This window comes from Oryctolagus cuniculus, chromosome X, assembly GCF_964237555.1.
Source record: "Oryctolagus cuniculus chromosome X, mOryCun1.1, whole genome shotgun sequence".
NCBI lineage: Eukaryota > Metazoa > Chordata > Mammalia > Lagomorpha > Leporidae > Oryctolagus > Oryctolagus cuniculus.
In genome coordinates, this window is record NC_091453.1 from 5,796,886 (window position 1) to 5,822,726 (window position 25,841).

The following is a 25,841-nucleotide window of genomic DNA, read 5'->3' on the forward strand; positions in this document are numbered from 1 at the left end:
GGTCAATACAGCAGATATAATGTACCAGTGTATCTATAAGTCTACTATGCTTAAGAATCCACTGGGAATCTTGTTAGAATGCAGATTCTGACTTATGAGACAGAGGGCAGGCCCTGAGAGTCCGCATTTCTAGCAAGTCCCAGGAGATGGAATTATATTTGTCTGTATTCTACAATTAGAAATGTATGTTTAAGCTCTAAATAAAGCTTTATATGAAACATCCAGAAAAGGCAGATTTAGAGAGACAGACAGTAGGCAGTGGGGCTGTGAGTGGGAATGAGAACTAACTATAAATGGGCAGAAAGGATCTTATTGGGAGATAAAAATGTTCTGAAGCATCTTACGGTGATGGTTACGTAACTGGGTGATTTTATTAAAAGTCATTGAGTAATATATTCGAAATGAGTGATCTTCCATCCACTGGTTCACTCCCCCAGATGGCTGTAATGGCAGGGCTGGGCCAAGCAGAAGGCAGGAGCTTCACCTGGGTCTCCCACATGGGTGGCAGGGCGCCAAACACTTGGCCCATGTTCTGCTTCTTTTCCCAGGCCATTAGCAGGGGGCTGAATTGGAAGAGGAGCAGCCAGGACACGAATCAGCACTCATATGGGATGCCAGCATCACAGGCGGTGGCTTTACCCACTGTGCCACAATGCCAGCCCTGGAAGTTAGTATTTAATTAATACTTAGATTCAATATGGGTAAAAGAAAAAGCTTTGGAGAAAGATGGTGATGAAGGTAGCATAACAATATGAATATATTAGTAACAGAATTGTAGACTTTTATTACTTGTTTTCACCTTCTGTATATTTCACCACAAAAAATGCTAAGAATTAAATAATAAAATATAAACATTTGGTGTTTTAAAGTATTAGTAATGAGGGGATTTCATTCCTGCTGCTTCCTTTTCAAGGCCCCACCCCAGTTTGGCACTCCCACTGTAGTGTGGGTTGAATGGAGACCCCAAAAAGATACGTTAACATCCTAACTCCCAAAATCTGTGAATGTGATCTTAATTGGAAAAGAGATCTTTGTAGATATAACCACGAATTTTGAAATGGGCCAGCCTTGTGCTGCAGCAGTTAAGCCACCACCTGTGACATTGGCATCCCACATGAGCATCATTTGGAGTCCCAGCTGCTCCACTTCCAATACTGCTTCCTGTAAATGCACCAGAGAGAGCAGCAGAGGACAGCCCAAGCGCTTAGGCCCTGGATGGAGTTCAAGGCTCCTGGCTTTGGCCTGGCCCAGTCCCAGCCATTGCAGCCACTTGGGGAGTAAACCAGTATATGGAACATCCATTTCTCTTTCTCTCACTCTCATTCTGCCTTTCAAATAAATAAATACATCTTTTAAAAAGACACATTTTGAGATGAAGAGATCATTCTAGATTATCTGGGTGGTCCCTAAATCCAAGGACATACAGAGGAGTAGGAGAAGCCAATGTGAAGGCAGAGGCAGGGACTACAGTGATGTGGCCAGAAGTCAAGGAAGCCAAGAGAAGCCAGGAGTTTCCCGAAGCCCGGGGCAGCAAGTTTAATGATTCCCACAGGAATCACCAAAGGACACCTTGGTTTCAGACTTCCATCTCCAGAACTTTGAGAATAATTTATGTCATCTTTAGCCACTCCGTATGTCGTGCTTTGCCACAGTAGCCCCAAGAAACGAATGTGTTTACCAGGGAGGTCTCCGGGGATGAACCCAACAGGAGCTCCACTCAAATCCCCGGCCACCACACAGGACAAACTGACAGGTGAGCCAGCATGCTGGCAGCGAAGGAGAGGAACAGAAGCCTCTTACACGCATACATGGAAAAGAGAGAGCACGCAGCATGTTTGCCAAGACTGGATCCTTCTGGAAACACCTCACAATATCCCAAGGAATATCAACCAATCGAAAGAACCTCTGGAAGAATGCCTTTCCCAGAACAGCTGCTGTCTGCCATTATCTTGTCACCACTCTGACAGCTCCCGATGTCGAGGGAGCCTCCACCACTACCTGAGGCTCTTTTCAGACAGCTCTTGACTCCCTTTGTAATCACTTTCAGCAACACAACGTGCAGCTTACTAACACCCTCCAACAGCTGCCGGCACATTTCTGCAGTTCAAACGACCACTAAGGCCCACTCAGCCTTTTTCTCATTGAAGATTCCACTTTTTTAAAAGGATTCTTTTTTTTTCTTCAAAAGGCATTTAGTAAGACTGCAGAGTGGAAGAGCCCAGAGATTAGAACAACTCTCTCAAAATGGAGGATGAAACCAGATCAACATATTTCAAATGTCTATTCTTGTTCATTAAATTCAAGCCTCAGGGGGAAAAAAAGCCACATCAAAAAAAATTCACCTAATTTCACAGATTTTAACCACTTCTAAGGCTGGACATATGTAACTGAAATAAGCTGCATCCCAATCCAGAACTCTCTGTTCCAAGTACATCATGCAATCCATTCACTGCTTCCAATTTTCCAGGGGTTACTTCCAAGACATCAGGGAATGCAAGTTTCCAAAAGAAAACAAAAATCCTTGTTGGCATTCAAAGACCAATAGAATTACTAAATCCTTCTACTGGAAAATCCAGGCCAGTATGTTCCCCAAACAGGCTTACAAAGAACCCATATCAATTATTTGATGGCCATCTGGTTGCTAACAAGAGACTTTGGAAACCAGGCTTAAAATAAAAATGTGCAAACTCGCACAAAGTTCAAAAAAATCAACAAGATACACTACTCAGATCACATTTCCTCCATACTTTCTTTCCAGCACTTTTGTGTGTGTGAATTCTAGAATCTTCACCTTCCTCCGTTGTTTACTGCTTTCATTCCTTTGCATGGTAAGATGATCACGAAGACTTCATCTGTGATTCTTTGTAAAGATGATGATGTCAAGAGATTTATTTTCTATCCATGTCTATATAGGAAATACGGGATACAATTACACTGAACTTAAAATAACTTTTTAGATGGTGGCTTTTTTGTTATTCAAAGAATGCTACTGCTTCACAAAGAAGAAGTCTCAAATCCAAAATTTTATTTTTAACAAACACTATATCCTGAGATGTTTCGCTATGGAGGTGACCGCCTCTGTGGTATCATTTGACAGGCACTGAAAACAGCTATCCAAAAAGCTCTGCATCACTCCCCAGTCTTCCAGGAAGTCTGACATTTTCAACATGAGATTGAATAACGGACCCAAACAATGTCAACCAAAATGAACTTTAGAATCCACCTGGTTCAGCTTCCTAATTACACAGATAGTTATATGCCTTGCACAAAGTCAAACTCCTTCAACAAACACTACCAAGTCCTCACCCAGCACCAAGCATGGGGACAGGGACTACTGAGCAAAGGAAGAAAGCACTCAGCCCCCGGTCCTTAGTGCTGTCAATTCATAATCTAGTATGGTGAGAAGCAAAATTTAATGTGGGAGCTTCGTGAGGAAAAAAAATGAGGGCTGGCGCTGTGGTGTAGTGGGTAAAACCACTGCCTGCAGTGCCAGCATCCCATATGGGCACCGGTTCGAGACCCGACTGTTCCCCACTTCCGATCCAGTTCTCTGCTATGGCCTGGGAAGGCAGTAGAAGATGGCCCAAGTCCTTGGGCCCTTGCACCCACGTGGGAGATCCGGAAGAAGCTCCTAGCTCCTGGCTTCAGATCAACGCAGCTCCAGACTTTGTGGCCAACTGGAGAGTGAACCAGTGGATGGAAGACCTCTCTCTCTCTGCCTCTCCTTCTCTCTCTGTGTAACTCTGACTTTCAAGTAAAGTAAATACATCTTTTAAAAAAAACTCCTTGGTCATGAGAACAAAAAGGAAGGTTTGCTGATCTTTGCAAATCAGTGTATTCATTATCAAAATTCTCAGGTGGCTCTTAGAATTATTCTCTTAACCAGAGGATCAAAGTGTACTGGTGCTTTCTGATATACTATGGCATGAAATTACTATGAGTCACCAAGTCGGGGGGTGGGGGGGGGGCAAAAAATAAAACTAGGTCAAGTGTCCACTGACAGTAGAATGGATAAACAAAATGCGTATATCCTTACAGTAGAATACAGTAGAATAGAAGGTAATCTGTCCCATGCTACAATACAGATGAACCTTGGGGATTATGCTATGTGAAATGAGCCATGCACAAAAAGACAATACTGGCTCATTTCACTTACATGAGACACCTAAAGTAGTCATTCATAGAGACAGGAAGTCCGAGGGTGGTTGCCAGGAGCTGGTGATGGGGTTTAATTGGCTACAGAGTTTCCGTTTTGCAAGATGACAAAGTTCCACAGATGGATGGTAGGACACTGTGAACTACTCAATGCTACTGAACTGCACACACAACAGTGCTTAAGACGGTAAACTTTGTTAGGTGTATTTTACCACAGGTTTTACAATTTTAAATAAAGTCAAACGAGTTTAATGAAATGAGCCAAAGTCCTTTAAAGAAAGCTTTTCCTGCCTCGAGCACCCAGCTTACTCTGCATGTGCGAGACCACGGTGGGGTCCAGGAGGTCGCAGTAACAATTCTAAGTAACAAGCACAAAGGCACTGCCTTCAGAATAACCAGGCGCAGGGGGACAGCAAGGAGCGGGGAGAACCCATGAGACCAGCTGGGCAGCAGATGACAATGGGTACACAAAGCGGGTCCTTAGACCACTCCCTCCAGTTAGCATATGCTTCAGACGTTTCTGTTAGTGACAAAGCCGCTCAAGCGAATTGGAGACATCCAGAGAAGCTGATGGGATCTTCCTTCATCATGCCTAGCAAGGCAAGTCGATTTAAGGGCAGCAGCAGTGTGGCCAAATACCACCGTCACTACACCTTTCCTTTTAAAGGTTTCAATAGGATGCATTTATATCATTCAAATCTCACTCATATTCATTCATTCATTCATTCATTCATATTCTTTCTCTCTCTCTCATTCCCTCAGTTTACCATTCCCAAGTAATTATCACTACCACCCCTGGGTTACTAGTGTCTTGGACATCTTCTAATTTCTTTAAGCACACTGTTCCTGCACCTGGCTTTTCTCACTTAACAATATGTTTGGGAAGTCTTGTCATTCTTTTTTCTGGCTATAGAGTTTTTCATTGTATGGAAGTACTAAAACTTAGGTATCTCAAGGTGATGGATATTTGCGATGTTTCCAATACTATCCTACTGCAGATCATATCATACGTACCTTATTACCAAATTCAACTTTATTAAAATAAGATTGCTCAATATATACCGGGACTATTACACAACTTAACAACATTATGTTCTGGAGGGCAGTATTGTGGTTCGGTGGGTCACGTCACTGTTTACAAAGTTGGCATTATATATAAGAGTGTGAGTTTATGTCCCGGCTACGCTGCTTCCATTCCAGCTCCTGTCTTCAACCTGGCCAGTCCTGGCTGCTGCAGCCATCTGGGGAATGAGCCACTAGATGGAAGATCCTCTCTGTCTCTCCCTGTTTTCTTTGTTGCTCTACCTTTCAAATCAATAAAGAAATGCTTTTTAAGAAACTATTAAGTTCATATTATCTTGAGCTGGTATTTTCCCTCCTCTTCCAGGAGCTCTTAACTCACAGCACAGCCCAATCTAAACTAAGCTCTTCCACAGAGTTCGTCTTGGTCATTACGGCCCACTTGTTAATGATGGCACTTGTTAATTTCTATGCTATCCATAGCTTCACATGTATTGCTGCATAGCTTTCAACTGTTTGATGTAAATTATCTGGTCCTGGAGGCAACAACTACGGTAGCGCCCCTGTATTCTGCACAGCACCTTGCAGTTTCCGCCAGGAGACTGTGCTTAATAAACACCAACCCATCAACGAGCAATGGCAGATGCTCCCTTCCTCGGGACTCCTGGGTTTTCAGTGGCTAAGAGGTCTCTCAGAGAAGGGCTTGAGCCAGTTTCGCTCTGTGAATTACCATAAAATCACCATCAAATTGTGATTCACTGCAAAGAAAAATCTAAATCCAACAAACTGAATCCTCCTGGCACGCTCCACACACAGAACGGGAAACATCGTGGCATTCGGAAGGTGCCCGACATCGCAATTCACAGGCACAAGATGATATTTAAATAGCATCTGTGGCGGGGACACAGCCAACACCGAAAAGAAAGTTCCAAAGAACACTGCTGAGACACGGAGAGGCGCTGTCACACTCCTAAGGCGAAATTACGCTCTGCATAATTCTCAATCACATTTTAATTTTACTCCGCAATCTACTTCATTCATTCAGTCAATCTACATTGAAGGTGGCCAGGGAAGGCCTCTTGGGGAAGTGACTTCTGAGCTGAAACCTGCCCGACAAGCAGCAACAGCAGACCAAGCGGGGAACTTCTCCTGGGGAGCTGCTGGCCACAGGCAGGGGCGTGCAGACGGGCGTGCAGAAGTCTCACTGCAACTGCTGCTAGGGGTTGAACTGTACCCTTCCAAGAGATCTGCAGGCCCCAGTCCCAAGCACTGGTGACTGTGACCTTTTAGGAAAAGTAAGGCCTTTGCAGATGATCGAGTTAAAATGAGGTTGTTTGAGGCGGCCCTATATCCAGCATGACTGGCGAGGAAATCTGGACACACACACACGTGGAGAATGCCACGTGAAGACAAAGAGATGGGGGAATAAGTATCCACAAGGCAAAGGACGCCAGAGAAATATAGAAGCTAGAAGAAGCATGGAACAGAGACAATAAATTTATAGCACTTTAGCGGTCCAGTCTATGGTACTCCTGTTGCAGCACCTCAAGCAAACGAATGCAATGGGTATCAGGTAGGGAAGAAATCCTACCACAAAAGAGCCACCAGCAATTCATGTTAGCAGCAGAATCCTTGTCCTAAATAAAATGGTACCCAGAACCCCAGTATGTTAATAGATTAAAAGAATAAAAAAGGCTTCTCAAAAGAAAATATTTCACTTTCTTGCTAAACCTGTAAATGTTGTGCAAGTCTATCTGAAAAGGACTTACAAAGGGGAGAGGGGAGAGCCAGCTGAGTCTCCACCTGCAGTGCCAGCATCCATATGGGCGCCGGTTCGTGTCCCAGCTGCTCTTCTTCTGATCCAGCTCTCTGCTGTGGCCTGGGAAAGCAGCGGAACAAGGCCGGAGTCCTTGGGTCCCTGCACCCATGTGGGAGACCCGGAAGAAGCTCCTGACTCCTGGCTTCGGATCAGCACAGCTCCAGCGGTTGTGGCCATTTGGGGAGTGAACCATTGGATGGAAGACTTCTCTCTGCCTCTCCAGTAAATAAATTTTAGAAAAATGGGAGCGAGGGGGGAGACTCACATCAAGCTGGGGCCAGAAAACCTGCTTGAAGGAGGGGAGCAGTGTTTTCTATCACTACACTAGTCAGTGATCTTGGCGACTACCACCACTACCTGCAACAAGCCAGGTAGTACGTCCACTCTCCACTTCAACAATGAGAGGCACATGTTTAGTCCTCTTTAGGGAAGCAAAATCAGAGGGATCGCATGGCTAACAGCCCCTGTATCAGTCAGGCTGTCCTGAGCGACTCGAACAGAAAGTCATGACCTCACAGTTCTGGAGGACAGAAGGCCAAGGTCAAGGTGTTGGCAGACTTGCTTGCTTTCGAGGCCTCTCACCTTTCGAGGCCTCTCACCCCAGACAGTGGTGTCAGCAGGGTTCAGATGTGAGGGGACAGGAGTTCAGCCTGTGGCCAAACCTAGACACACTCCAGCTTCCACCCTGCAAGGCGGGCTCCCCAGTGCATCTGATAGAACCATCTAGAACACTGGAAAAGGCGCTGCCCCAAGAGTGAGCGTATGGCTCACTGACACACGAGAGATGCCCTGAGATCTTTCCTCTCTGTATCTCAGCCTCAGGGGCTCACCCTGGGGCAGCTCAAAAAAAATCCTGGCCACAAATACCGCAGACATTTCTAGTGGCCATCAGAAAGCCCCCTGGGTTCTCAGCAAACACAGGCCTCTCACACTGCTACCCAGGTTCTGACAGCTGCTGCACACCCCCGGGGTTCACGGACCCATCTTCAAACACCTGCCATCGCCACACCTTCAAATGCCAAATCATTCAAAGACGCACCTGGCCGTGTCCTTCCCCAGGGAGCACAGCAGCATTCTGAAGAGTGAAGCACCAGACTTGCCTGCACAGCGGCCAACCAACGGGCAATGCCCAGGGTTAGCCACTTGTTACCAAACACACGGACTCTGAAAAATATGGTGAATCTGGAAGCGAGAAGCCAATCCAAACACTTTATGTGCCCAACAGCATTCCAGGATGATAAGGACTAGAAACGGAGTGTTCGTTAAAATTTGATCAGGAAGACAAACCTGACCAAAAATAAAACAATTTAAAAAATCTCGAGGGGCCAGCACTGTGGCGCAGTGGGTTAACGCCCTGGCCTGAAGCGCTGGCATCCCATATGGGCACTGGTTCAAGACCCAGCTGCTCCACTTCCAATCCAGCTCTCTGCTGTGGCCTGGGAAAGCAGTAGAGGACGGCCCAAGTCCTTGGGCCCCTGCACCTGTGTGGGAGACCCAGAAGAAGCTCCTGGCTCCTGATCGGCACAGCTCTGGCCATTGTGGCCAACTAGGGAGTGAACCATCGGATGGAAGACCTCCCTCTCTCTCTCTGCCTCTCCTCTCTCTGTGTAACTCTGACTTTCAAATAAACAAATAAATCTTTTTTAAAAAATCTCAAATTCATTACCAATTATAACTATTTTCTTAGGGGCAGTGTAGGTAGGGGCCACTGTTGTAGCACAGCAGGTTATACGCATCCCTTACTGGAGCGCTCCAGCTTCCTGCAAATGAGCCTGGGAAAACAGTGCATGATGGCCCAAGTACTTGGGCTCCTGGCATCCATGTGGGGAGACCCGGATGCAGTTCCTGACTTTCACCTTTGGGCCTGACCCTGCCCTGGCTGTTGCAGCATTTGGGGAGTGAATGACTGATGGAATATCTCTTCCTCTCTCTCCCTGACACTCTGCCTTTAATTTAAATACATACATACATACACACACACACATACACACACACAAGTAACAGTGTAAAAATGTGAACATGGGGTGGAAAAAGATGGGTAATGAAAAAACATCAAAAAAGATTTTATGGAAGAGGAGGAAATGGTTACAGCATGATTATCACATTATATTTAATATATTACATTTACATCCTACATTCGGTACATTGTACCAAATACCAAACGGCACACTCTTCTAATTCAGAGACCCAGTGAAGGTAAATACTGCAAGTCCTTCAGTAATCAGGGCCCATGTCTAACCACCTCAATTCTAATGGAGAGAGATCATCAAATACTACCAGAAAGTCAGGGCAGGCATTTAGCCTAGCTGTTAAGTCGCTGGTTAAGATTCCTGTGCCCACATCACAGTATCTGGTTTTAATGCTTGGCTCCACTACTTGCATCAGCTTCCTACTAATGCACACCCTGGGAGCCAAAAGGTTATAGCTCAAGTGATTGAGCTCCTGCCACCCACGTGAAGACCTGGTCTGAGTTTCCTTCTCCCTCCTGACCTCATCTTCAACCAGGGGTCATTACAGGCATTTGCTCTCTCTCTTGCTCTCACACTGTCCACCTCTCAAAAATAGTTCCAAAATGTAAAACTTAAAAATAATCTATGACCTAATGTCTGAGTACTGTCCCAACTTCATATACGTACTTCTTACTCCATGGTTAAACAAAGTAAAAGTCAGTTTCAGGCCAATCCGAGAAGAAAACCAATAAATAGATATGCCCTGAGCACCCCCAAGGCCAACAACCATTTGCTAGAATCGAAAAAGTAAGGAGAACACAGTCTCTTGCTAATCGGTTATGGTGGATGAGGTTCTATCTTTGTGTTGCTAATTGATTACTTAACAGTTTATGTCAGGCAGGAAATAAAAATGCCTAATGGAAACAAGCCAAGCTGTATATTGTTGGTGGAGGACAATTTAGCACTATCTATCAAAATTATAAGGGCACAGACTTTTAACTCAACAACTTCACTGGCAGACATGTATTTTATGGGCAGATTCACGTAAAAGAGGGTGATTGGTTACAGAAGAAAATGCTTATAACACCCCTAAATAGGGCACCATTAAACAGAATAAGGTGCAGATACAGAAAGTCAGGGCGCAGGGGACTCCAAAAAGTCCATGGAAAATGGAATTTAAAGATAAGCTCATTTGGTTGCAAAATTTTTTGAAATCCATGCCTTCTTTTTCCATAATACACATTTCCATGACTTTTTTTTTTTTTTTTTGACAGACTGGACAGTGAGAGAGAGAGAGAGAAAGAGAAAGAGAGAGAAAGAGAAAGAGAGAGAAAGAGAAAGAGAAAGAGAAAGAGAAAAAGAGAAAGAGAGAGAGAAAGAGAGAGAGAAAGAGAGAGAGAGAGAGAGAAAGATAGATCTTCCTTTGCCTTTGGTTCACCCTCCAATGGCCGCCGCGCTGCGGCCGGCGCATTGTGCTGATCTGAAGCCAGGAGCCAGGTGCTTCTCCTGGTCTCCCATGGGGTGCAGGGCCCAAGCACTTGGGCCATCCTCCACTGCACTCCCGGGCCACAGCAGAGAGCTGGCCTGGAAGAGGGGCAACCGGGACAGAATCCGGCGCCCCAACCGGGACTAGAACCCGGGGTGCCGGCGCCGCTAGGCGGAGGATTAGCCTGTTGAGCCGCAGCGCCGGCCTCCATGACCTTTTTAAGACCCCTTGAACAACACATGAAGAAAGTTAACTGGCTCACACCTTGCATATTGTTGCTCAGTTTGTGAGTTTAATTTTAAATTTTAATACCTGTGTATGCATTTAAAAGTTTTACAGAAGGAAAGAAAAAAGCGGGAGGTAGAGTTTTAGGCTCTTCTGTGCCATCTGAATCTTTCTTTTCATCGGTTTGTAATTTTATCATTTGAAACATGTCTGAAAAAAATCCATGAGCAAAGAGGATTCATGAGAACACAGCCTTAAATTTCTCCCAGTAGCACACAAAATCTTCAAGGAAGTTTGCAGTCCTCACAAGGCTGACCCCTCCTCAGGAAATAGCCTGCTTCGGCTGAGAGAGGGATTCACAAACAAGGCACGAAACCTACATGGTTTCTTGTTAGTCATCATTTAATCAGAAAACCAAAGAACTTTCCACACTCCATTCTGCAAGCCTTGTGCGTAATCAAATTTATATCAATGCATTTTCCATAATTTTAAGGGGCAAAGGTACGTTAACATAATCAAAATACAATCCAAGACATTATGAATTAGATATCTGCTCGGTGCATGCTAAAATTATACTGATTATAATTTCCATCAGGGAAAAAAAAGCTGTGAAGGGCTTAGATACACACACTCATAATTTTATATGTAATAGCAAGAACAGAATTGGAAATACGCAAACTACACATACACAAACAGGAGACTAAGTTACCCAGCAATCATATAATGAAGTAACATGTAGCCATTAAAATCTTTGAAGTTCAGGCCAGTATTGTGGCATAGAGGGTAAAGCTGCAGCCTGAGACAGTGGCATCCCATGAGCCCCAGTTCGTGTCCCAGCTGCTCCACTTCTGATCCAGTTCCCTGCTAATGCACCTGGGAAAGCAGCAGAAGAGGGTCCAAGTGCCTGGGCAGCTGCTGCCCGTATGGGAGACCTGGATGAAGCTCCTGGCTCCTGGCTCAGCACTGGCCACTGTGGCCACCTGGGGAGCAGATGCAAGGTATCGCTTGCTCTCTCTGCACCTATTTCTTTTTGTTAAGATTTATTTATTTGAAAGTTAGAGTTACACAGAAAGAGAAGGAGAGGTGGGGGGAGGGGATGGTCTTCCATCCGCTGATTCACTCCCCAGATGGTCACAACGGCCGGAGCCACACTGATCTGAAGCCAGAAGCTGGGAGTTTCTTACAGGTCTCCCACATGGGTGCAGGGGCCCAAGGACTTGAGCCATCCTTCACTGTCTCCCCAGGCCATAGCAGAGAGCTGGATAGGAAGTGGGGCAGCTGGGATTGGAACCGGCGCCCACATGGGATGCCAGCACTGCAGACGGTAGTTTTACCTACTATGCCACAACGCTGGCCCCAGCACCTATGACTTTCAAAACAAATAAACTGGGGCCAGTGCTGTGTCGCAGCGGGTTAACACCCTGGCCTGAAGCACAGGCATCCCATATGGGTGCCAGTTCGAGACCCAGTTGTTCCACTTCCAATCCAGCTCTTTGCTATGGCCTGGGAAAGCGGTAGAACATGGCCCAAGTCCTTGGGCCCCTGCACCCACGTGGGAGACCCAGAAGAAGCTCCTGGCTCCTGGCTTCAGATCAGTGCAGCTCCAACCATTGTGGCCAACTAGGGAGAGAACCATCGGATGGAGGACCTCTCTCTATCTCTCTCTCTCTCTCTCTCTCTCTCTCTCTCTGCCTCTCCTCTGTGTAACTCTTTCAAATAAATAAATAAATCTTTAAAAAACAGTATTTTAAAAAAATTTTAAAGAAATCTTTGTAGTTCTATATCATGGATATGGAAAGGTATCTGCAGCACATTTAAACTTAAAACAGTGAATTATGGTGTGCACATTTGACACAGCAGTGGAAACACTGCTTGGGAAGCCTGCATCCCAAACCATAGGGCCTGGGTTTGAGTCCTGGCTCTGCTTCCAATGCAGCTTCCTGCTAATGCACACTCTGGGAGGCAGAAGATACTTGCTCAAGTACTTGGCTCCCTGTTACCCATAAGGGAGACCCCGATGGAGTTTCAGGCTCCTGGCTTCAGCCTGGCTGTTGCAGACATTTGAAGAGTGAGCCAGCAGGTGGAAGATCTCTATCTGTCTCTTGTCTCTCCACCTTTCAATTAAATAAACATAATTTTTAGAAAGCAAGTTATAATAGCTTTTTGGCATGGACCTACTTGGAAAATTATATAAATAAGTATATACTTATACATGAGTGTTGGAAAAGGTTAGAAGGAGATAAAGTAAAATGCAAAATCTCTGGGTAATAGCATTACAGGAAATTCTGTGTGCGTGTGTGTATTTTAGCTGATCTATATTTTAACTTTTCCATAAAAACATTTTTAATTGTGTGATTTTTAACTTAAAGTGCTGGCTGCCTTCTCTTTGCTTGGCAGATCCAATGCTCTCCCACAGAAGAGAATTCAACATGAAACATGTTGCTTGCTCTCTGTCTCTCTCTTCTGCCCTTTTGCTGGTCTTTTAATGGTTTTCCTGATACTTTGGATGCTAGAGGGCGGGAAGGTGACATGTCTAACATTGTCGAGATTGACTTTCCTGTTTTTAAATGTGGCGATTATGTGAAACCAATGGCTCCGAACATCGGGCAAATATGCCCTCAGAGGACATCTGGCAATGTCTGGAGACACTGTTCATCATCAGAACTTGTGTTGCTGGCATCTAGCGGGTAAAGACCAGGGATGCCACAAACTGTTCCACCAGGTACAGGACAGCCCCACAATAGACATAACTGGCTGACGGTGCCAAGGCTGAAAGGCTCTGTGTCGGACTAATGAGTCTCCATGTGGCTCGCTAATCCTCCATGAAGAGCGCCCTCTCATGGCCATTTAAGAACACTCATCCCAGAGGCACTTCAGGCAGAGGCAGAAAGGGAACAAGCAGAGTGTGAGTCTAGCCGGGATCTACCCCTCTTCTAGCTGTGTGACCTCAGGCAGGTGACTGCTCATCCTCCTCCACAAACTGGAAATCCCAGGGCCCACCTCCCAAGGTGTACAGAGAGCTTCAAGACAATCATGCAGTTTGTCAGCTATCAATCATCATGCATATGTAATTGGTCTCACCATTCTAAAATACTAATTGGCCAGCTTTACCAATGGAAACACATTTAGAGTTTCAACAGGTCTGTGCTTAGCACATTCCCACTGCCCTGAGTCACACGCTACCTACTTCAGATGCCAACTTGGCAGTGAATTTTTTTACTAAATACTGAAACTGAAAAAACAGAAAAGCACTTCTTTTATAGATCTCCCTTGGCCTACACTGTGAGGCAGCAGAACTCGGTGATCAAATGACAAGACCTGGAACCAACACTCATAGGAAAGAATCCCAGCTCTGCCACTTACTAGCTGGCTGATGGTGGAAAGTGACATGGCCTCTCTGTGTCTCGGTTTCTCCATCTGTCTATCCCAACCAGAAGGTTTCAGAGTGAAATATTTTTTTTCAATGTTTGAGATACAGAGATCTCATATCCACTAGTTCACTCCCCAAATGCCCACCACAGCCAGGGCTGGGCCAGGACAAAGTCAGGAGTCAGGAACTCAATCCACATCTCTCACATGGGGAGCAGGGACCCCAATACTTGAGTCATCACCTGCTGTCTCCCAAGGTGTGCATTAGCAGGAAGCTGGAATTGGGAAGAGCCAGGACTTGAACCTAAAACTTTGGACATGGGATTCACACATTCCAAGCAGCATGTGAAGCACTGCACCGAACACCTGCCCCAGCGCTGTCAGGACGGATGGTAGAACAGGCATACGCAGAATTGTGGCCAGGCAAACAGGACCTAGATCACGCTCAAGAATGGCGACACCCATCTTCACAGGCCTCTTGTCACTACTCAATCAGATAAATGAGGCAAAGCACACAGTACAGACTCATTAGATGGCACCTGTATTTTTGTCTTTTCTCCTTCCGTTCACCCAGCAGGTCCTTAGCACTCAGGCATGCCGCTGGTGCTGAGAGAGTAAGAGTAATTCAGGGACAGCTCCCCCCCCCCACCCCCCGCAGCCCTGTTCCGCCTCTTGCTCCACACAGTGTGTCTGCTCGGTTCCCAAGACTTTTCTCACACCTACGCAGTCATGACACATGCAGGATTACACACAAACCCCCAATCAGGATCACAGGTCAGGAGTGCTCAGGAAACTCACACCAAAGTCTCCTTTACAAAAATGAACAATGAATACAAGCTTATCTAATCAGCAAACACAAAGGGATTTATTTTCCCAAAGTCCCGGATTCACGATAGCTAGTGCAGCCTGACTAAATGCTACTTACAAAGGAATCTCAAGTGGCCGGTGCTGAGGCCCAGCTGGTAAAGCCTCTGCCTGCAGCGCCAGCATCCCATGTGAGCACCAGTTTGTGTCCTGGCTGCTCCACCTCTGATCCAGCTCCCTGCTAATGCACCTGGGAAAGTAGTGGAGGATGGCCCAAGTGCTTGCGCTCCTGCCACCCACATGGGAGACTCAGAAGAAGCTCCTAGATCCTGGCTTCGACCTGTCCCAGCCCTGGCTGTTGAGGCCATTTGGGGAGTGAACCAGATGATGGAAGATCTCACTCTGTTTCTCCCCACCTCCCTGTAACTTTGCCTTTCAAATACATAAAATCTTAAAAAAGAAAAAAAAAAGAATTTCAAGAGGGCACTAATAAAACATAACAGCACTCTGTGATAAGCACATTACAGTATTAGCTCCTCCTCATTTCTACACACATCTCATTACAACAAATTATATGCACTGTGTCCCTTGAGATAGACTTACAGAACCTATACACTATGAAATGCAAGACAACCCAGCTTGCTCTTCTACTAAGATGCAATGTATCTTTGCCAAGAAGAAGGCAGTTTAATTCAGCATGCTTAAACAATTTTCTCTAAGAATCAATACTCACCATGAGAGGTAGATGCTCCTTATTTTACATAGATGTTCATTAACCTCTAGGAGCTTGGGACTCTACCACAAATTCCTCTCCCCCCCCCCCAATTCTCCCTCCCTCTCATTCCAGGAATGTTGGCCTCAATGACTATGATCATAAATCCTCACACCCAGACGTTTCCATAGCAAACTGGTGGGGCCTTGCCCTTTCTGCCTCCTCCTCGTTCACACTGTACCAGGCACATCCTCAGTCAGGCCTCTGTGCCAATTTCTGACAACCATGAGGGAGGCTGCATTCCACTCCTTCAGCAGTTGTTCTGCCTAAAACTCCAGCCAGGCGCCAATGCCGCAAACGCAAAAGACGGACCTGCAAAACCAGAGAGCCTACCCAGCAAGATGAACGTGCAGCACTGAGCGCACACAGGCAGACTCCCAGCTTCTGCTGTAATCCACGCCACTGTCTGGACTCACACAAGCAGGGGTCAACAGCACGAGGTTGAGCTGGAGCTGGTTACGTGCACATGGTCAGTTTGCAAAAATCCAAGAAGCTGTACTCTTACTACATTTTTTTAGGAAAAAATATTTTAGGGTCACTTACACCACGTTAACATCTATAGAAAGTAAGCGTGATGTACACATTACCTATACTAGTGTTGTTGAAATTGTTTTAGATTGGGTTGCCACCACTCAGCGGGCCACATAATCCATCTAGAAGGTCCTGACCAGCATTATTAGAGGGCGTCGCAAAAACGTAAAGACAACTACCATTTCAGGAAACTTATTTTAGTCAAATGTATGTGTATATGTGTGTGCATGTGGACCAGGCTGCCAGATCTGTTTTTTAGACGACAGAGTATGGGTTTTTTGTTTTGTTTTGTTTTTGTTTTTTTTTTTTAAAGTCTCAGGGGCGGCACCGCGGCTTACTAGGCTAATCCTCCGCCTGTGGCGCCGGCACCCCGGGTTCTAGTCCAAGTCAGGGTGCCGGATTCTGTCCCGGTTGCTCCTCTTCCAGTCCAGCTCTCTGCTGTGGCCCGGGAGGGCAGTGAAGGATGGCCCAAGTGCTTGGGCCCTGCACCCGCATGGGAGACCAGGAGGAAGCACCTGGGTCCTGGCTTCGGATCGGTGCAGCGTGCCGGCTGTAGCGGCCATTCGGGGGGTGAACGAACGAACGGAAAAGGAAGACCTTTCTCTCTCTCCCTCTAACTCTGCCTGTCAAAAAAAAGAAAGTCTCAGAAACACTTCACACCAGGAAGTAATTTGAGAGTCAGACAGATGTGGATTCTGATCTTTGCAGGTTACAACCCATGAGCTTATGAACAAGTCCCCTATCTTCCGCGAGCCTTCATTTTGCAATCCGTAAAATGGGAGTCATATCTATCATCCTCTCCCCAGAACCGGGGGAGTCGGTGAGCTGGAGAGCAGTCCTGCACGGAGTGCCATTTAAACACTGTCTGCAGCCCCGCTGCCACTGACAAGGCACCCTGGCCTAGCTTCTTTACCTGCAGGAAGGGACTTCCAAAGAAAGGCACGGAGAAGGGCAGTGCTGGGGGAGCGGCCGCATGCGCCTGCTGAGGTGCCAGGACACACCTCTAAGGCTTGAGAGCTGCCAGCAGGGCAGGGAAAGCTGCTACCCCAGCACACTTGGTGATAAATCATCCAGCTTTGGATTCCGACCAGAGGGAAAACCACTTTCCAAGATAATAGGGTTTTTCCCATTATTCTTGGCAGGCTGTGGAGAAAGGCAGAGGGGGAAGCAGGCCTCGGTAGAGAAATAAAGCATTTGTTTTAAAGGGATCACTTGGAAGACAGGTGGTTTTCATTTTGAGAACAAAAATGATGCTTCAAACAGTTAGATGGTGACTCCGGATTGCAGCCAGGGCTTGCCAAGACAGAGAAACAGAACCCTGGGGTGTGGAGCGCTCCCAGAGTGACCGAGCACGGACACACGCAGATGGGGCAGAGGGGCTGGCCCAGAGGAGACGCAGCTGTCCTTATCAGCTTGTGGTCCCAAGCTACTTCAAAGCTGTTTGCTGTATCCATTATCCAAAGTGACTGTTTAGTCCAGAAATATTTGTTGAGCAACTATTACACATCCAGGACTGGGTCAGGGGCTGGGGATACAGTGAGATTCAGACAACACCGCTGCCCTCCCAGAGCTGAAATCCTAATGGGGAAGCCAGTAAGTGGCAAGTCAGTCTACGAGGCAACAAAACCGTCACAGGCTGTGATGGAAGTCCTCTGCAAGAAAGAAATAGGATACGGTGATGGGAAGGCACAAAGGCAACTTAAGAGGAGGAGTGTCCTAAAGTAACATGGCCTAGGACAGTGGCCAGAGTAGCACCTGAAAGATGGCAAAGATCCAGCCAAGTAAGGAGAAAAGGAAAGGCCGTTCCTGACAGCGACAACTTCAAGTGCCTGGTCCGGAGGCAGGAAAGCACTTGGCAGAGAGCAGGCGGGGGGAGCAGTCTGGAGTGTCAGAGTATGAGCTTAGTGAGAAGGTGACCCTGACGAGGCTGACAAAAGAGGGAAAAGCCAGACCTTAGAAGGCCCAGCCAGCCATGGGAAAAAAAGTGGATTTCAATGAAGACTAACAGAGAACTTCTGAAGGTTGGTTCACTGTACACTGCAATGCGTTACTTTCATCTTGGTTAAGATAAAAGGTACACTTAGACCATCATCTGCCAAAGCGATCCGATTATATGACGTCTCTGGAACCAAGGACTAAAGCTAACATTGTGTAAGAGCCTGCCAATACACAATTATCAAGGAGTTTTGCTAGCTAAAGGCAAATGATGTTAGCCTAAATATGAGATGAAATACAAGGAATTCAGCGGGGGAAATGAGTGGTACAAGTTGTGACTGGCAAGGGAACACTATCATTAGCAATTAACTCACAGCCAGCAAACATAAAGCAGAGAGTAAAGTTAATTAACAAGGCAGGCGCTAAACACGCAACACACACACACACACACACACACTGATAGTGTGCCTCCACTCATGAATGGGTTAATGAGAGCGCCCACTTCCACAACTGCTTCTGAGTCAGAAATCTGCTGAGCTGGAGAGCAGTTTTCATCAAGCTTGGTCTTTTCTTCTCCCTCTCGCTCACACCACCTGAGTGCAGCACTTCCTAACTCAGAAGTTCAAGGTTGAACCAGAGACGGCTCTTCTGAATTTGCACTCTCGCTTAAGAACCCACAACACGGCCCTTGACTCAGGTCCCTGGGCCCCACCATCTTCAACTTTGAAAGACATCAACTTGAGCCACTCACACCCTCTCTCCAGGACCTTATGGTTTTTTTTTTTTAGGGGGGTGGTCACCTGGCCAGGACTCAGAGGGGTACTGTGTGTACGGACTTCAGCAAGGCTAGCAGGTTGACCTCAAAATCAAAGTTAGGTCACCAACAAGCCCTGAAACAAGCCGGGACAGCAACAAAGGAAACGTCTCAGAGAGCCCAGCACCCTGCCCGCATTTGCAGCAGAGTGTACCATGGGAGAAGGAGGTAGGGAGAGTGACCAAACGCCAAGCGCTTTCACAGTCACTACTTCAAACAAGCCAGCAGTGCTAGTGCTATGCAGGGCTAGGATCGAGACTGTTGAGATGGGGAAAACAGACGTGCCGAGATGGTTCTCTCCAGTGGCCCAACAGTCCAGTTAGCCAAGTGGGGAGTGGGGACTGGGGCCTCCCCCGACACTGGCATTGGCACCTAGCGACAGGACAGACAGATCCCAAACTGCCTCCCGGCTCCTTCTCATCTCCCCCTCCCTTCCTTTCTTCCGCGCACAGCAAAGCTGGATCCCACACCTGGCTTCAGCCCAGCCTGCCAAAGATGCCAGCGGCCTCAGAAGCATCCATTACCTGTCCTCAACCCACGGGGATCTCTCCCGGCTGCACGGGGCTGTCCCTGAGCAACATCCCCTGGAGAAAACTCACAGCTGACTCAGGCAGTTTGAGAAGGAAACAGACCAAACCAGAGGACGGCGGGCTGTTCCAACTCCGCATAGACACCACGGCAAAAGGAACTCAGCCCAAAAAAGCCACTTCTGTTGCAGAGGAGGACTTGGGGAAGGCCATTTCCTGCTGCCACCAACAAGAAAACTGAGACCCAGGTCCAAGGGGGAACTGGTGCTGGCGACCGGCTGGGAAGAATGGAGCTGGAAACAAACTCTCCATCACGTCTCCCTCCTGGCCTATGAAGTAGGCAGGCGACAGGCCACCAACGGTGCAGACAGAGAAACAACCCAAACACACGTAGGGCCTACTTACGATCTCAGACACTTCTACGGCACTCGGGGCTTGGGCTGCTGGAAGTTCCATTCTGCCGAGTATGAAATGGTGATTTCTGGCCGTGTCCGAGCTCTGGGCAGAAGTGAGCTCTGTGCTCGCCGAGAACTGCAAGCCTCTCTGATTCACTTGGCAGCAGAATTATTCTAAGCATCCTGTCCCATACCCAAGCCGCCTGCCCCTCCCACTACACATTCACACTGCTGGGGTGGTTTCTTACTCCGAATTCTTTGCACTTCTTTCTGTCACCAATCAACCGAAACTCATTTTTCAAAATTAATCCAACCTCTAGCACTTCAGAGTGTGGAACCTCTATGACCAAAGAGGAGGAAGAGCCACCTAATTAGGAAAGAGTTATAATTAACATCCGAGAGAGGAGAGTTGGAGAACCACAGTTGCAGCAACAGCAAAATGGAGATTATTTGAGACAGCTGAAACACTCCACCCAGCCTCCCGAAGGGGACCCGCACGGGAAACAAAGGGCATATGGTGTTTGCCTGCTTCGACATCCGTCCTCTCACCATGAAGGGCTGCCCCAGCAAAGGCTCATTACTGACATGTGGCCAAACTGCGCCCTGAAATAGCCTCTCACACGCAGCTCGGAATCTAGCAGATTCCTTTGCAAAACAGAGAACTACCTTGATTTTTTTATTACATATAACGCAGGATTTAGTCAAGTCCAAACAACTGGCACAGTGCCTATTTGGCTTAGGTAAAGCGTGAATTATATTTGAAACAGTCGATTTCTGGTCATTTCAAGTTCATACAGTAACCTGAATACTGACATTAAGAGGATTTTACTCTGTCCCAAACAGAGATTCCAGGGGCTACCTTAATATCTAGATAAGAATGATTTTCTACTTGCTACTAGTCCATATATTTAAACATTTTTATCCTAATGCAAACAGGTTTTTATTTTTATTTGAAAGGCCGACAGAGAATCTTCCAGATGGCCGCCATGGTTGGGGCTGGGCCAGGCAGGGGCCTGGAACTCCTTGAGGGTCTTGTGGGTGGCAGCTGCTGCTTTCCCAAATACATTAGCAGGGAGCTGGATCAGAAGCGGAGCAGCTGGGACTCGAATTGGTACTGCGATACGCGATACCAGCATCCCAGGCAGTGGCTTAACCCACTGCACCACAACACCAACCCCCAGGTTTTTCTAATGTGACTTAAGTAATTTGTTGTCCACCCATGTTAGCATTACCACCATCGCCAATACTGCCCCCAGTTTTAACCTTTCCAAAGATAAACTTTGAAGTACTCCTGACGCAACTATGAGAAACTCCTAATGTGGCAAGATCTGAATCGATAACACTTCTCAAAGACAGAAATCTACAGTCAGCTTCAAAAGTCGCTCCCCAGCCTGGTGAGACCGCTGATCACATCCATTACCACTCAGCCAGCTGGAGCTGGGATTGGGCAACTGGTTCAAAGGCAGTGGATCACTCTGCCTGTGTTTTTTTTTTTTTTTTTTTTTTTTTTTTTTTTTTTGACAGGTAGAGTGGACAGTGAGAGAGAGACAGAGAGAAAGGTCTTCCTTTTGCCGTTGGTTCACCCTCCAATGGCCGCCACGGCCGGCGCGCTGCGGCCGGCACACCGCGCTGATCCGATGGCAGGAGCCAGGAGCCAGGTGCTTTTCCTGGTCTCCCATGGGGTGCAGGGCCCAAGCACCTGGGCCATCCTCCACTGCACTCCCTGGCCACAGCAGAGAGCTGGCCTGGAAGAGGGGCAACCGGGACAGAATCCGGCGCCCCAACCGGGACTAGAACCCGGTGTGCCGGCGCCGCTAGGCGGAGGATTAGCCTAGTGAGCCGCGGCGCCGGCCTCTGCCTGTGTTTAACACAGGAAAGGCTCACAAGCGAAAGGCGAGGCTGGTTAACATCCTACGGGAAGCACTGGTGGTTGCCTCCAACAGGAGAACACGAGTTTCTGAGGTCACATCAGGCAGCTGATGACACTGGCCCTGGGGTCCACCCTGCCTCTAGCCTCCCACTTATGTGAGATAACAAACACCTGTGTCTGAGACGGTCCCAGACAGGTAAAGCCTGCCGACGGGGAGGGGCCGAGCAGAGACTGAGGAGCCAAGAGCAAGACTTTGTAATTTGGCAAAGAGACTCCTTAAAGTAAATAATACACTCACAGAAAACCCCTTACTGTTACAGAGAAAGGAGGAATTACAAAGATGTGTGGTTGCCTGGAGCTAGCTGCCAAAGTGGGCACGAGGTTTCTCTGGGAGTGAGGGAAATGTTTGCGAATCAGATCGTGGTGATGGCTACACCATTCTGGAAATATATGAAAAACCAGTGAGGGGGGCCCTTGACAAGTTTTAAAACTGTCTTCAAAGCTGCGTGGGAGCGGGCGCTCATCCGGGCAAGTCTCAGTTGAAGAAACTGTCATTGAGGTGGGAAGTGTGAGAGCCAAGGGCAAGTTCCAAGTGCCCTCGCTCACCCACACCCACTTTCCCAGTGACTTCAGATGCACTGAGGGACACAGCCTGCTCCAGGGGCGCCCACGACATGCAAGTGGCACCTGCAAGAAATCCGTCATCCGGAACATGCTTCGTGCTGCGCTGGGCTCTGCTCGAACCCTCCCTGATGTGGAAGCTCCCGAGGCCAATACACAATGTGTTTCTCACTGGCTAGGCTCAGAAAAGGAGAGGGAGTGTTCCAACTTTTGGTTTTCGAGGGGTTTCCCTAATTTTTCAACCTCTGACAAGGTGTGGGGGGGTGACAGGAAGAGCCACAGAGGCAACACCAGGCAACACATGATTCTGAAGAGAGACTGCAAACTGACAGAGGAGAAGAGGGCTGCCACGATCAGTGTCCCCCAGCTAGGGGACCCCCTTGCTGGGGGAGTTTGTGACCGAAAAAGAAAGTCCTACTGTGGAAGGAGAGGCAGCAGCCGCCCCATCTGTACTTCCTCCCAACAAGATCATCACCGACCCCCGTTCTGCCAGCTTCTCCTGCCTCTCCCCCCGCCCCCAAACCTGGGAGCTGAGGGGAGGGCTGAAGTTACACTTGCAATACTCAGGACAGTAATTTCAACTCCTACCTCATAATCATGACTTCTCTTTTCCATATTTGGGGCCCGGCTTCCCCGGACGCACTCGGCCGAGCCTTCACAGACATGATCTAATGCCAGGCAGGTCAGCAAGCTAATCATTAAGCACTTCTTCCTCCACGCTCTTGGAGTTAAGCTGGTCTGCATGCACTCTTAAGAAACCGGTCGATCCCCTCCCAAGGAGGGGTGGCTCTTAACACTGCTCCTTTAGTTTGGGCCGAGGAAGCAGCTCTGAGCATGTCAGAAAGCCTGGCTTTCTTTAAACACTCGGTCTGATTCTTCCAGTGAAGTTTTCAAAGCTGTCCTTACTCCCCCTCACCCCCACCTCCACCTCCGAATAAACAAAGCTGGCCAGAGTTACCACTAAATCATTCGGTAGCTTTTTTTTTTTTTTTTAATCTTTCTCACATACCTGCCGGCCTCACCCCCAGAGACTCCAATTCAATAAGCCTGGTGTGTCCCTGGGAATCTGTGTTGCTTAAACTCCCCCAGCTGGTTTCAGGGATCCACACAGCCTCAAGACATGGCTAGGTCTGAAGGTGAGAGAGCCATGCTACTCAAAGCACAGTCACCTGGGAGCTTCTAGAACTGCTGAACCTCAGCTGCCCCAGACCCACCTGCGCCAAGCCAGCCCCGCCCCAAGCAGAACCTGCGTTTCAACAGGAGAAGCCTGGGCTACACCCTCAGCTGCTTCAGAATCTTCCAGGTTTCCTGTTCCTTTGCTTATCTCCCCTTCACAAATGGGAGGAGGAGGGCTGAAAAAGTTAGCACCGAAGTTCACATTCCAAAATCGTTTCGGGGATCTTTGATGAACAACAGGCTTAAATCCTGCTCTCTCCCTCACCACGCTCCCAGAAAATATGACTCTTCAGAGAAAACGTAAAGGGAGTCAAAAACTAGACACAGCCTGTTTTTTAAATTAAAGCAATACATTTTTCCATTTGTGCTGGCAGCATCAACACGTGCATTACTGCGCATGTTTAAAGCTACCAGTCACATGCAGCTCCTCACTGGTCAAGGCGGCAGAACCTGCACAATCTTTTAGTACTGCCAGGATAAATAATTCTTGGAACTAATGAGAACTACTAATTGCATCCATTCGTAAAAATCAATATACTTGAAGAAACGTTTTAAAAATTCATATGCTGATTTCCCTTCTTCAAATAACATCACAAGGCATTCACAGGAAGTTGTGGTTTCAATTGAGACGTGGCTGCATATTAAAAAAAAAAAAAGAAAAGAAAAGAAACTCACAGCACCAGACCAGATCACAGAGTTCAGCCACGATTCCCAACAGGTGCTCAAGACCTGACAGATTGGGATACCCCCTCATGCCCATCACTACCTGGCTTGGGGGTTTTAACACAGCCAAGGCCACCCAGACAGTGCTGTCCCACAGTACAAACAGGGGACAAAGGGACACAGACTGTGGAGTTAAGCCACAGCTCTAGTCTAGATCTGGCGTGTACAGTCTGTGCTCCCTGGAGCAAGTTACTCCTCTGGGCTATGGGAAGCAGTGTGTGAAAGCTGGTTGTTTTACTCACCTAGTGCACAGTTCCACAAATGGTACAGAGAACACAACTTTGCACATAGCAGGTGTGGGGAGCAACTCGGACTAGACTAAGTTACTGGAGTTAAGACTTATTCTATGCATCTGCTCTCCCACAATATGGCGCTGAGAAGGGAGAAACAGCTTCTACACAGCTGCCTCCAGTTCAACCAATAAACTGTAGGACCTACTCCTGATTGGAGGAGAGCAGCGTACTCAGCGTGTGGGCAGCAGAGTTGGGATTGGTGGAAGAGGACTATAAAGGAGGAGAGAGACAACATGCACCAGGAACATCTAAGGGAACACCTGTGCAGCCCCTGAGAGAGCCGGCTGGCGGTGTGCCGCTCCCCCGCGGAAGTGGGGAAAGTGGCAGGGGGAACCGCCCTTCCACGGAGGTGGAAGGGACGGCAGCCAACCCGGGAAGAACCAGCAGCAAACCCGGGGAGGGCCGAGCAGACAAAAGAACAGCGCAGGGTCCTGTGTCGTTCCTCCATGAAGAGGGGGAGCGACAGTAGGTGTTCAATTTGTATTTCTGTTGAAGAACACTCTGCCCAGATTGTACACGGGTATTTCAAAAAGTTCATGAAAATCGAATTAAAAGATGTTTGTTTTGATAGTTTTTCTTTTTTTTTTTTTTTTTTTTTTAACTTTTATTTAATGAATATAAATTTCCAAAGTACAGCTTATGGATTACAATGGCTTGCCCCCCATAACGTCCCTCCCACCCGCAACCCTCCCCTTTCCCCTTCCGTTCACATCAAGATTCATTTTCGATTCTCTTTATATACAGAAGATCAGTTTAGCATACATTAAGTAAAGATTTCAACAGTTTGCTCCCACACAGAAACATAAAGTGAAAAATACTATTTGAGTACTAGTTATAGCATTAAATCTCAATGTACAGCCCACTAAGGACAAAGATCCTACATGAGGAGTAAGTACACAGTGACTCCTGTTGTTGACTTAACAAATTGACACTCTTGTTTATGGCATCAGTAATCACCCTAGGCTCTTGTCATGAGTTTCCAAGGCTATGGAAGCCCCCTGAGTTCACTGACTCTGATAATATTTAGACAAGGCCATGGTCAAAGTGGAAGTTCTCTCCTCCCTTCAGAGAAAGGTACCTCCTTCTTTGATGACCCGTTCTTTCCACTGGGATCTCACTCGTGGAGATCTTTCATTTTTTTTTTCCCCAGAGTGTCTTGGCTTTCCATGCCTGAAATACTCTCATGGGCTTTTCAGCTGGATCCGCATGCCTTAAGGGCTGATTCTGAGGCCAGAGTGCTGTTTAGGACATCTGCCATTCTATGGGTCTGCTGTGTATCTCACTTCCCATGTTGGATCATTCTCTCCCTTTTTGATTCTATCAGCTAGTATTTGCAGACACTATTCTTGTTTATGTG

The 25,841-nt window shown here is 47.3% G+C and overlaps 1 protein-coding gene across 12 annotated transcripts in view; it reads right to left on the reverse strand.

Moving 5' to 3' along the window:
• Positions 1 to 25,841, reverse strand: part of SH3KBP1 (SH3 domain containing kinase binding protein 1) — a 382,152-nt gene that overhangs the window by 270,130 nt on the left and 86,181 nt on the right. For 3 of the 12 annotated variants that reach the window (XM_070067170.1, XM_070067167.1, XM_008272415.4), the window contains exon 1: positions 19,812 to 20,252. The exons of 7 other annotated variants lie outside the window; for them this stretch is intronic. In XM_070067170.1, the coding sequence (XP_069923271.1) occupies positions 19,812 to 19,862 (51 nt within the window). In that variant the 5' untranslated portion in view covers positions 19,863 to 20,252. Of the gene's footprint in view, positions 1 to 19,811; positions 20,253 to 22,880; positions 23,063 to 23,301; positions 23,460 to 25,841 lie in introns of those variants that run through there. 2 more of the 12 variants (XM_070067169.1, XM_070067165.1) reach the window with 2 other exon arrangements.